The sequence below is a fragment of the Dasypus novemcinctus genome, chromosome 1, assembly GCF_030445035.2.
Source record: "Dasypus novemcinctus isolate mDasNov1 chromosome 1, mDasNov1.1.hap2, whole genome shotgun sequence".
NCBI classification, from domain to species: domain Eukaryota; kingdom Metazoa; phylum Chordata; class Mammalia; order Cingulata; family Dasypodidae; genus Dasypus; species Dasypus novemcinctus.
In genome coordinates this window covers 41,440,976-41,454,335 of record NC_080673.1, presented here as the reverse complement: position 1 = coordinate 41,454,335, position 13,360 = coordinate 41,440,976, and the positions used below count along the sequence as shown (strand labels likewise).

Genomic DNA, 13,360 nt, shown 5'->3' with positions numbered 1-13,360 from the left:
ATACTGGTGCTAGTAGCCTGGGCACCACACTTTTTTTTTATATAGTGTTGTTCAAGTCCTCTATTTTCTTTTTTTTTTTCAGTTTATTTCTCTCCCGCCCGCACCCGCCCCCCCCAGTTGTCTGCTCTCTGTGTCCATTCGCTGTGTGTTCTTCTTTGTCTGTTTGTATTCTTGTCAGTGGCACTGGGAAACTGCATTTCTTTTTTGTTGTGTCATCTTGCTGCTTCAGCTCTCCGTGTGTGCAGCACCACTCCTAGGCAGGCTACACTTTTTTTGTGTGGGGTGGCTCTTCTTTATGGGGCGCACTCTTTGCACATGGGGCTCCCTGACACGAGGGACACCCCTGCATGGCACAGCACTCCTTGTGCACATCAGCACTGCATGTGGGCCAGTTCACCACACGGGTCAGGAGGCCCTGGGTTTGAACCCTAAACTTCCCACGTGGTAGGCAGAAGCTCTATCAGTTGAGTCAAATCCACTACCCAGCACCACACTTTTGAGAACTGCTGAACTAAGCTCATTTGTTCTCTATGTTGAGGTAGGAAGTCTCAATTTGTAAAAATTAAACTCTAGGGTTGCCAGAGGTAAAATGCAGGGCACCCAGTTAAATGTGAACTTTGGAGAAACAATGAATATATATTTTTCAGTATAAGTATGTCTCATTTAATATTTAGCAGCCTTAACTCTGGATTATCTGAGCTATCTGGGCCATGATCAAACATCTCATTTTAGACACATATTGCTAACTGAACTGGTTCTCTTTAAAAAAATAGAAAAGTACCGTTTACTTCTCTATAAGCAGTAAAATTTGCTAAAAAGCTGGTAGCCAGAGAGAAAAGAAAAGCAGCACTTGGAGAGTTCGGGCTGTAATTATATTTTCTATTGAATTCTACTCCTGTCCTACTAAATACAGCTTATCCTATTCTTCAGTTCAAGAAGAATGAATTGAAGCAACATTATCACTATTGTTTTTCTAAATCTGAAGGGTAGCCATGCTTACTATCAGAGGCTCAGATCAAATGAAACATTATTTTGGGAAACCCTATCAACATTTCAGTTCAATATTATGAAAAATTGGCCCTAGTTCATTTCAGGAAAAAGCTGGTTAAGATTGGGTTTACTGTTCAGCCAATTACTGTAATTAGCTGAGGTTTCCTAGATCATGTCTCTTGCTTACTATTGTCCACTTACGTGTTCCTCCTGAGATGACAGAAATGTCTCCAGAGGAGACAGTCTTGTTATTGGAACTTCAACTTAAAATAGAGAGGCTCTTGCTATGTCTACAGAGCCACAGTGTGCATTTGCCATTGCATTAGCCACAGAGTTTGCTTTCGTCCTAACTGGCAATTAAGCACCAAACACGAGGGCTGGGCTAAGCCTGAAAACACTGGCTGCTTCTACTCTCCGTGCAATTAGGAGAGAGCCACCGGAAGCATGAGGCTGAGCAAGGAATCAGCAATCAGGACAACTGCATCCAATCTTGTAAACATCAGGGGGCACCTGCCTTCATCAGGGCCGGGTGGAACCTCCTGCTGCGCTGGACCGGGCACCGACTGGAAACATGAGAGGCACAGGCCCCCGTCCTCGCTTCAAACCCTCCCTCTCACCCACCCCACAGCAGGACTAGCCCAGCTCTAAGAACTGAGGAGGTGCGGATCACAAGGCATACTTACAGGGAGATCGGCATAGAAGTAGTGCTTCCTGTCAAACAAGGATTTCTTGTTTATGCGGCAGTTCAGTGCCAAGCCTGTCATCACGGCCGCTTCCACACATCTCCTGTTGAGAACCTGTAGAAACATGACACACAGCTCCCCTCAGATCCACAGCCTGAACAAATGCTTCCCCCACACACTGACAGCCTCAGTGAATATTCAATTTGGCCCTTCAACGGGCATTATCGCTGGTTCTCTGCGTGGGCGGCTCAACTTCACAAGCTGGCTGTTTGTGAATTGGGAAAACTTTATCCAGAAAAAAGAAAATGTAGGCAGCCGGGAGGCCTGCTGGGCACTTAATGAACAGCCACATCAAGGCACCTTTCCCCCAACACGCTGTTGTCAAACTTAGCAGGAAGAGTCCCCGGAAAGCATAGTGGAGTGGCTACGTGGAATAAACTTCATCTCACTTCTGCTTCAGCAGAGTAAGGAGTGGGATGGAAAACACGAAGGGGCGCTGGTTCCCTCTTGAGAGCAGAGGATCCAAGAGGAAACTCCCCAAACAGCTCACAGTGAGGCAGAGGCAGGATCCACAAGGCTGAACTTGGCTGAGCTCTGGAAACCACGGCTGCAGGCATTTCCTGAGGGGCTGGGAAATGTGCGCCTGCCTCCAGCTCTCAGTCTGGGCCTGGCCCAAGCCCTGAAGGTGAACTCCCAGCGAGAGCCAGCCATCCCCGACCACCCCAGCTGCCCATCTCACCAAGGGTGCCTGGGGCTCAGACCTGGATCCCACCCTGCCCCCGTGAAGGAGCTAAAGACCAAGGAATGGCTACCGAACTTGCCAGCCCCAAAGGAAGTGAACAGGTTTTAAGAATTTGGGGCGCTGGGGATCAAGACAGACAAGCAGAAATAACATAGTGTAGGAGACAGAACCTCAATTCTAGAGTCAGACAGGTCCAAATCCCACTTCTGCTCAGTGTAGTGTGGGCCTGGGAGCCTCAGTTTCCTCATCTCTGAAATGGGGATTCCTAAAGCAGATAAAGTAACATTCAACATGTAGCCTAGGGAAGACTCAATAAACAGCGCCTTTCCTCCACTCTAACTTGGGGCATGGTGGGGGATGTCAAGCATGCTGGTGAAACTGATCTCTCTTTTTCATGAGAATACCTATGATACTCTTTAGCATGCTTAGTGTACTACTATTTATATAGGGCTTTCCAACTAAGCATGCCCACAGCCACTATTTTATTTCAGCCTCACAGCAACCCCATTTTTAAAAAAAGGAATCGGTATTTTTCCAATATTTAAGATAAAGATAAAACAAAGACCCAGAGACTATAAGAGACTTGCCCAAAGCCAGAGTTGTCAAGGGGTAAAGCTAGCTCTACAGCCCATGCGTGCTCTTGCCTGCAGGGTGGCAGAGTTCCCACTCTGTGCTTCTGGGACTGGCTCTCCAGGCTGGGCGATGAGTGACGGGGATAACCTGTTGACCAAACTAACAGGTTTTCAAACGAATTTGTACAATGAAATGTACAAGGCATCTCCACTCGCTGCAATGTCCTGCATCCCCCAAAGGAAACCCAAACAGCTAATCTCCCTCCTAGTGATGACAGCACATCCCTTCTGATGGAACTCAGGTTGCAAAATGGAGTCGTCTCCCAGTGAGGAGGCCGAGCTCTTCATTCTGGGTCTAATAGTATTGTCAGCTCAGCAGTCATAATGGTTTTCATGAAAAGATATGTGTGGGGGACAGGATGCTCTAATTATTGATGTTTTCGCTTGCTAACGTCTGGCATTTTACCCAGCAGTTGTTACTGCAATACAAATAAAGCCACTGGAGGATCCTGCCAAATGCAAGCCTGATGATTTGGGTCAAGGCACATAGGAAAGGGAAGCTGGCCGCCCAGCCTGAGCTCTGTTCCTCCTGCCTGCCAGCTGCACGTCTGCCTTGTCTGCACCAGCTCTTGCTTTGTCACTCCCACTGTTTTTCCAGCCACCATTTCTGTCCAAGTTACCCCTGTGGCACTAACCTGCTTCTCTCCTCTGTGCATGAAGACAATCCAGGTTTGTTTTGCTTGTTCATTCTTAAGCATGCATCACTAACAGACTCCTCTGTGAGCCAGCACAGACTAGCACAGACCCTTACTGCGCCTCTACACGCGTACACAGGGCCACTTGATAAACCATCAATTTCCAAAGAATAAGAATGCAATGAAACACACAAACATTAGAGTGATACTGAATATACTTTAATCTGTTTTTTTGATGATTTAGAAGGCTTGAAGTAGCTCAGGGTCAGAATTATAAGCATCAATCACCACTACCTGCAGTTGCACTGGAGGGGGGGGCAGTAAATAGAGAGTACCAGTTAAAAGAATGCCAAGGAAAAAGAATTTATTATGATCTTAGTCAAGCTGCTCGTGACAGATGGAGGTCCAGGTCAGCATGCTCTGCAGATAAGAGGCAGAACTGGGAAATTCAACCTGGGTTGTTTTTATTCCAAAAATTTTCTTGAGTGTCTATAAAGGACTAGACATTTGGGATAAAAAGATAAATAGGATTTTGCCCCTGTCCTCAAGGAATCTGCAGTCGTGACACGAAGCTGCCAGCACCTCCAACTTCCTTCTCAAATTCATTTTCCAGATGCCTGGTGGGGTGATCCTACTAAAATGCAAATCTCATGGCATTCTCTTGCCTAAAACCCATCAACAGTTTCCACTGTCCACATGAATAGAAGCCAAGCTCTTCCATAATCAAACTCCTGCCAACATCTCACTTGCATCTCCTAACACAGCCCCACCTACACTCTATAGTCCAGTTTCCCTGCAGAAACTATGCTGCTGTTGTTTCTTTTTCTATGATTAATTTTTAAAAATTTATTGAGGTATATCACTCATACAAAACATACATAAACAATAAGTATATAGTAATAGTTGTGAACTTACAAAACAAACATATATAACATCATACAGAACTCTCATAACTCACCCTACCACCAATACCTTGTATTATTGTGAAACATTTATAACTACTGATTACAGAACACGGTCAAAATATTACTGCTAACCAAAGTATTTTTCCCACAACCCACCCTATTATTATTATCTTTATATCATTTATATATGAACATACATGAACAATAAGTATATAGTAAAAGTTGTGAACTTACAAAGCAAACATGCATAACATCATACAGGGGCCCCATATATTAACCCTCCACCAACACATGGCATTGTCATGAGATGTTTGTTACAAATTTTCCTACAATTTCTTCTAGAAGCTTTATTGTTCTGACTTTTATTTTTAGGTTTTTGATACATTTTTACTTAATTTTTAGATAAGGTGTAAGATAGGGGTCCTCTTTCCTTCTTTTGGCTATGGATATCCAGTTCTTTCAGCACCATTTGTTGAATGGACTGTTCTGCCCAAGTTGTGTGGGTTTGACAGGCTAGTAAAAAATCATTTGACCATACACGTGAAGGTCTGTTTCTGAACCATCAATTTGGTTCCATTGGTCTATATGTCTGTCTCTGTGCTAGTACCATGCTGTTTTTACCACTGTAGCTAGATAATATGGTTTAAAGCCTGGAGATGAGGGTTTGCTTCTCCTTTTTAAGATGTGTCTGGCTATTCAGAACCCCTTACCCTTCCAAATAATGATAATTGTGTTTTCAATTAAAAAAAAAATGCTGGTGGAATTTTTATCAGGATTGCATTGAGTCTGTATATCATTTTGAGTAGAACTGACATCTTAATGATATTTAGTCTTCTAATCCGTGAGTATGGAATATTCTTTCAGTTATTTAGGCCATTTTTTATTTCTTTTAACACTGAGTTGAAGTTTTCTGAATACAAGTGCTTTACATCATTGGTTAAATTTATTCCTATTTGAGTTTTATCTGTCATATTTTATTTTCGCCACTCTTTTGACACTTTTAGTTACTTGTATTGATAAAATCTTCATTTTGAGACTCTTTTCCAGGCCTCTCTCTCCTGTCTTTTCTTTTCAGGCTCTAGCACACCCTTTAGTATTTCCTGAAATCTGGTCTCTTGGTTAGAAATTCTCCCAGTTTCTGTTTATCTGTGAATATTCTAATTTTGCCCTCATTTTTGAAAGAGAGTTTTGCTGGATATAAAAGTCTTGGCTGGAAGTTTTTCTCTTGTAGTACCTTAAATATATCAGACCACTGTCTTCTTGCCTCCATGGTTGCTGGTGAGAAATCAGCACTTAATCTTACTGGGTATCCCTTATATGTTATGCATTGCTTTTTTCTTGCTGTTCTCAGAATTCTCTCTTTGTCTTTGGCATTTGACATTCTGATTAGCATGTGTCTCGGAGTTGGTCTATTTGGATTTTTTCAGATGGGAGAACATTGTGCTTTTTGGATATGGATACCTAAGTCCTTCAATAGGACTACCATTATTTCTTCAAATATTCCTTCTACTCCTTTTCCCTTCTCTTCTCCTTCTGGGACACCCATGACACATATGTTTGCATATCTCTTGCTGTCATTTAGTTCTCTGAGACCTTGTTCATTTTTCTCCATTCTTATCTTCATCTGTTCTTTCATTTTCAGAGGCCATTTCATCACACTCACCAATCTTTTCTTCTGCCTCCTCAAATCTGCTATTATTTGATTCCAATGTTTTTTAATTTAATTGATTGCACCTTTCATTCCCATAAGATCTATTTTTCCATGTATGCTTTTCAAATTCTTCTTTGTGCTCATCCAATGTCTTCTTAATATCCTTAATCTCCTTAGCCATCTCATTTAATTTATTAAAGAGATTTGTTTGAACATCTATGATTAGTTGTCTCAACTCCTTTATGTTATCTGGAGGCTTATCTTGTTTTTGGCATGGATTGTTATTTTTTGCCGGGGTCCTGGCATCTGGCTTACTAGAGTATTTATTCTGGGTACAGTTTTTCTCTTTAATTTAGGGCTTCCTGCCCTTTCTCCCTTGCTGACTGTGCAGTAGGAGCCAAGGATGTAGTTGGTACTCTAAGTTGTGGAGCCTCAAGCTGCCCTCATTGTCCCAGGGACTGATGAAGCTTCTTCCTTTGCCAGGAGTAGGGACAGAATCACAGCTGTGTAAAATAATCCAAGTCGTGCAGGCCTAGACTGTAGTTGCCCAGAGAGATGGATGAAGCTTCATGCCCCCTTCTCCCCTGCCTGGGGCAGGGATGGAGCTGCTGGTGTGGCAGCAATCTATGCAGTGTGGGTCCAAGATGGCCGTAGTTGCCCCGGTAGACTTCCAATTACTCTGTGCAAGCCGCAGTTACCTGGATAGGCTGGTGCAGGGCCCACCAGCCTCCTCCCTGCCAGAGGTGCGGCAGAAGCCTAGCCTAGCACTGCAGGATGATCTGGGTGAAAGAAACCGGTTCCTACTGTCACTGTGATTTTCATTCAGCCCAGATTCCCCTTATGTTGGGGGCAGAGTCAAAATGGTGGCCACTGGCCTCTTTCCAACTTGGACAGATTCACACCCTAGCTGTTCATAACGGTTATACCTTAGCCAGCCAAGTCTACTAATCAGTAGCCGAAATTGGTGGCCAACCATCTCTTCCTCCCCTGTTTTTGGGAAATGGAACTTCCAATTCCAGCCACAGAATAGCTCCTGGGGTGGCTTGCACTGCCAAAGTAGAATAATCACTGACCTCCGTGGCTTAGCCGGTAATTTCCTGGAGAGGCTGGTGTAGGTCCCTCCAGCTTCCTACCTGCCAGAGGTGGGGGTGGGGTTTTGGCTAGACCTACAATCTGATCTGGATGGAAAAAAGCCAGTCCCTACTAGCACTGTCATTTTCAGTCTGCCCTGCTTCCCCTCGTGTCAGGCACAGAGTTATGATGGTGGCTACTGGCCTCTTTCTGACTTGGACAGATTCAAACTTGAGCTGCTCTTAGGATTATACTTTAGCCTATCAAATTTACTAATCAGTAGCTGAAGTTGGTGCCCAACCACCTCTTCTTCCCTCATTTTTGGGAAGTGGAGCTTCCAATTCAACTGTGGAATAATTCCCAAGGCAGCTTGTGCCCCCAGTTAAAGATGGGAGTCAGCCTCCATGGTGTGGAGTACTCTACTTAATGCATCTTCTCTGCAGATGGGTAGTCTCCTCCTTCCATTCCTTCAGGAATGTTGCAGGATGCTCTTCTGGTCTCCTGGAGCTCCCAAACAGGTGCTTCAGCTAGGTCAAGAGAGCGCTGGGTGTTTACTAACTGCCCTATAGCAGGAGTTGACTCCTTACTCCTTACTCCACCACCATCTTGCTGGTTGTCCATAACACTGTTTTTGACTCTCCCCATTTAGATTCCCTCAAAATCATTTTGAGATGTCACCACCTCTGTGAAGCCTTCCTTAATATACATCTTATGGATATCTTATCTACTCATTTCCTGTATCAGTTTCTTTATGTACATTTCCATTAGATATAAGTTCCATGAGGATGGGAATTGTCTTTTCACCCTTTTATCTTTGGAACTTAATACAGACCCTGAAAAGCAATGGTGCATGTGTGCGCAAAGGAGTGCCATGCCATGCAGGTTATCCCTCACACAGGGGTGCCCCATGCGCAAGGACTGCACCCCACAAGGAGAGCTGCCCTGCGCGAAAAAAGTGCAGCCTGCCCAGGAGTGGCACCGCACACACGGAGAGCTGACGCAGCAAAATGATGCTACAAAAAAAGCGACAGTTTCCTGGTGCCACATGACAAGAATGCAAGTGGAGAGAGAAGAACACACAGCAAACAGATACAGAGAGCAGACAACAGAGGGGAAGGGGAGAGAAATAAATAAAATAAATCTTAAAAAAAAAAGCAATGGTGCATAATTAATGTGCACTGAATTCAAATTGAGGAAGGTGAAGGGTATCAGCAGAAGGCTGCAGAGGGGCAGCGATGCCTGGGGCTTTTCTCAGGAGTTATCTGTCACCTTCTGGCCTTTGAACTTGTTTCTGGAAGTGCCCTGAAATGATCCGAAAACTTGAGACATAAGGACTCAAAAGCCTTCCTTGTCCTGAAGAAATTGACATAAAGTGATTACAAAGTGTCTCAGGGTGAGCCCTTCCAGAATTTCCACTAAAGGAAAACAGTGATCCCTGTAACTCACACACCACACTTTTCTCACCTATGCCTTTAACCCAACTTGGCTTTGGGAATGACTAAGTATTTATTATGAACTTGAAATGGACCAGGCGGCATGCTATACACTATGCACTACGTCCATCACGTACGTTTGCCACTTCATCCTCTCAGCACTCCTGGGGTAGATACTATGATTTTCATTATTTTATAGAAAATGAATGGAAGAGAAAAAGATTCAGTAATCTGGACAAGACCACACATGTAAATGGCAGGGTCAGGAAGTCAGAACCCAGGCTTTCAGTCACTATGCTTGATCTTAAATCTAAGAATAAAGCCACTTTTAGTTATCAAGACTACTAACACCTGGTCAAAATTCCAGAGCAGCAGGTTAAAGGCAGATCTTCTTTCTTACATTTTCTTCTTGCCCGTTTCTGTCTCTTTAGGTTTGTTTTCTGATGCTGAGCTCCAAGGGGGCAAATACTGTGTCCTTCTAACTCTGCCTAACACTCAATAGAGACTATGGGGGTTATGGTAAAGGGAGTGGACAGCCTCTAAGTTTTCTCTATTAGTAGATGTTTTATTACTAGATTTCTTAAATAAAAGGATTTCACAAATAAGTGAAGAGACTACTTTTTTATTTAAACAAAAGATAAGATTGTAGACAACCAGCAACATGGCAGCAGAGTAAGGAACTCCTACAGTCAACTCATGCTGCAGGGCAGTTAGTAATCAGTCAGATACAGCTACCTAAAGCACCTGTTTGGGGGGTCCAGGATACCAGAAGAGCATCCTGCAACATCCCTGAAGGAATGGAAGGTGGAAACTGCCCATCTGCCAAAAAGATTCGTAAGTAGAGCACTCTATGCCCTGGAGGCGGATGCCCATCCTCTACTGGCAGCACAAGCCACCTCGGGAGCTATTCTGTGGCTGGAATTGGAAGCTCCACTTCCCAAAAATGGGCAAGAGACAGTCGGGCACCAACTTCAGCTACTGATTAGTAAATTCAGCGGGCTAAAGTAGAATCCTAAGCACAGCTAAAATTTGAAGCTGTCCAAGTCAGAAAAAGGCCGGTAGCTGTCATTTTAACTCTGCCCCTGGCACAAGGGGAAACAGGGCCGACTGAAAATCTCAATGCTTATAGGGATTGGCTTCTTTCCATCAAGTTTGGATTATAGCTCTAGCCTAAGCCCCAACCCCACCTCAAGCAGGGAGGAAACTGGGGGGACCTACACCAGCCTATCCAGGAAAATACAGGCCACACCACAAAGGCACGTGCTCATCCTACTCTGGCAGCGCAAGCTGAAAGCTGAAGTGGAAAGTGGAAGCTCCATTTTCCAAACATAGGGAAGGAAGAGACTGTTGGCCACTGACTTCGGCTACTGCTTAGTAAATTCAGCTGGCTAAAGTATAACCCCAAGAACAACTAAAGTTTTAACCTCTCCAAGTTGGAAAGAGGCCGGTAGCCACCATTTTAACTCTGCCCCTGGCATGAGGGGAAGCCAGACTGACTAAAAATCATGATGAAGGTGGGGACAGGCTTCTTTTACCCAGATCGGCCTGCAGCCCTGGCCTAGGCTGGTAGACCCTGCACCAGCCTCTCCAGATAACTGCAAGTACATTCAGCTGGCACAGACCAAAATCGGAAGTCTACTGAGGAAATTACAGTCATTTTGGACCCCCATGGCATAGACTGCTGCCCACACATGCAGCTCCATCCCTGCCCCAGGCAGGGGAGAAAGGGGCGTGAAGCTTCATCAGTCTCTGTGGGCAACTACAGTTGAGGCCCACACAACTTGGATTACTACACGTGGCTGTGGCTCTGTCTCTACCCCTGGCAAAGAAGAAAACTGGGAGATGTTTCACTGGTCCCTGGGACAATGCGGGCAGCTTGAGGCTCCACAACTCTTATAGCGCCAACTATATCTTTGGCTGTTACTGCACAACCAGCAAGGGAGAGACAGCAGGAAGCCCTAAACTAAAGACAGAAACTTCATACAGAATAAATACTCTAGTAAGCCAGACGCCAAGACACCAACAAAAAATTATAGTTCACACCAAGAAACAGGAAGATATGGCCCAGTTAAAGGAACAAGATAAGCCTCCAGAGGACATAAAGGAGCTGAGACAACTAATTATAGATGTTCAAACAAATCTCCTTAATAAATTCAATGAGATGGCTAAAGAGATTAAGGATATTAAGAAGATATTGGATGAACACAAAGAATCTGAAAGCATACATAGAAAAATAGCAGGTTTTACAGGAAGGAAAGGTACAATAAATGAAATAAAAAATACAGTGGAGTCATATAATAGTAGTTTTGATGAGGCAGAAGAAAGGCTTGATGAGCTTGAAGAAATGGACTCGAAAAGTAAACATACAAAAGAACACATGAAGAAAAGAATGGGAAAAATTGTGTCATGGGTGTTCCAGAAGGAGAAGAGAAGGGAAAAGGGCAGAAGGAATATTTGAAGAAATAATGGTAGAAAGTTTCCCAACCCTATTGAAGGACACAGATATCCATGTCCAAGAAGCACAACATATTCCCATATGAATAAATCCGAATAGGCCAACCCCAAGACACATACTAATCAGAATGTCAAATGCCAAAAACAAAGAGAATTTTGAGAGCAGCAAGAGAAAAGCAATGTATAACATATAAGGTATACTCAATAAGATTAAGTGACAATTTCTCTTCAGAAACTATGGAGGCAAGAAGACAGTGGTATGATATATTTAAGATACTGCAAGAGAAAAACTTCCAGTCAAGAATCTTATATCCTGCAAGATTGTCCTTTAAAAGTGAGGGCAAATTTAGAATATTCATAGAGAAGAGAAACTGAGAAAGTTTGTTACCAAGACATTGGCTTTGCAGGAAATGATAAAGGATGTGCTACAGTCTGAAAAGTAAAGACAGGAGAGAGAGGCTTGGAAGAGAGTTTAGAAATGAAAATTTTACCAGTAAAGGTAACTAAAAGTCTCAAAAGAGTGGTGAAAATAAAAAATGACAGATAAAACTCAAAGGTCAAAATGGGTGAAATAAGAACTGCCTTTACAGTAATAACAATGAATGTTAATGGATTAAACTCCCCAATCAAAAGACACAGACTGGCAGAATGGATGAGAAAATATAAGTCACCTATATGCTGTCTGCAAGAGACATCTAGTTGTGAGATTTAGTTAGCCTAACCAAACAAGCATTTCCTAATCTCTGAGTGTGCCTGACCATCATTTAGTAACGACTCCCAACACATATAAAAAAATCACCAAGTTCTGCACATTCTGTTTTCATAGTATATCTTCACTTCCCCTCCTCCACACAGCCTTTGGCTTGATTCAGGCCTCCATTCAACCACCACCCACCCTGGCCAGGCTTCTCTGCCTCCACTCCCCCCCCCCCCCCCCCGCTCTGATCTCTCCTCCCCGCTCCTTTCTAAAGGGTAAATCTGTTCATGGAATTCCTCTGCTGAAAATCTTTCACTGCCCCATCACTGACAGGATTAAGGCCAAGTGCTTCATGCAGGCTTGGAAACCCTTTACAGGCAGCACTGACTACCCATTTAGCACCCCCTCCTCCACTACTCTAACCCCACATGCTGGGGCCAGGCTGGAGACAAGCATTCACACAAACTGCTGCTTCCACCAGGGACACCTTTCTTCCTCATCTGCTTGAGCAAGGTCTTTTTAGCATCTGCCAAGGCTCTCAGACACCACTACCTCTTTTGTGAAGTCTCTCCCACTACTATCTGAGTCTAGGTGTTCTCTATTCTTGGCTCCCACAGCACCCTGGAAAAGCTGACCGCTTGGCCTCCTAATGACTCCCCCAAGAAGATGGAGCTACTTGAGGGCAGTCAAGTCACTTTATTCTTCTTTACCCCATTACCCAAGGACAAGACTCTTTGTTTCCTAGGTTGCTCAAAGCAAATACCAAGAAATGGGTCCTGTTAAGCAATGGGAATTATTAGCTTACTGTTTTGAGGCCAGGAAAATGTCCAGACCAAGGTGTTATCAAGGCAATACCTTCTCCCCAAGACTGTGCTTTTTGGGCTGGCTGCTGGCAATCCTTAGCTTGTCATGTGGTGGTGTCTCCTGGTCTCGACCTTCTCTTCCAGGTTTTGTTTTGTTTGGGTTTTCTGGCTTCTTGTGGCTTTCTCTCTCTGTGTCTGAATGTCACTCTCTTATAAAGGACTCCAGTAACAGGATTAATTCCTATCCTGTTTGAGGTGGACCACACCTTACCTGAAGTAACCTCACCAAAAGGTCCTACTTACAATGGGTTCACTCCTAGAGGATTGGATTATATTTAAGAACACGTTTTTCTGGGGTACACACAGCTGCAAACACCACAAATACCAAACTGATTAAACAATGAGTGAGGTAATCAATAATTTAGCATTCCCTTTATGAACACCCATAAGACCACACACTACGAAATAAAAGCACAGTTGTTCTATAAAATGCATCAGTCAAGAAAAGGGAAGCACTCTTGGTGTGTAAAATAAAACGGATTTAATGCAGAGACTTTCAATTACGGAGATGATAAAAGAGCTGAGAAGTGAAAGAGGGCAGAATGAGGCAACGTGGATTCTTGACAGCAGGAAGCTGCATCTATCCCAGGGCTGGGGGGACACA

The 13,360-nt window shown here is 43.9% G+C and overlaps 1 protein-coding gene across 1 annotated transcript in view; it reads right to left on the bottom strand.

Moving 5' to 3' along the window:
• The window catches only part of GATB (glutamyl-tRNA amidotransferase subunit B), a 101,738-nt gene that overhangs the window by 54,910 nt on the left and 33,468 nt on the right, over window positions 1-13,360 (bottom strand). Inside the window, exon 3 of the mRNA XM_004469802.5 lies at window positions 1,674-1,787. Within this exon, the coding sequence (XP_004469859.1) occupies window positions 1,674-1,787 (114 nt within the window). The remainder of the gene's footprint in view (window positions 1-1,673; window positions 1,788-13,360) is intronic.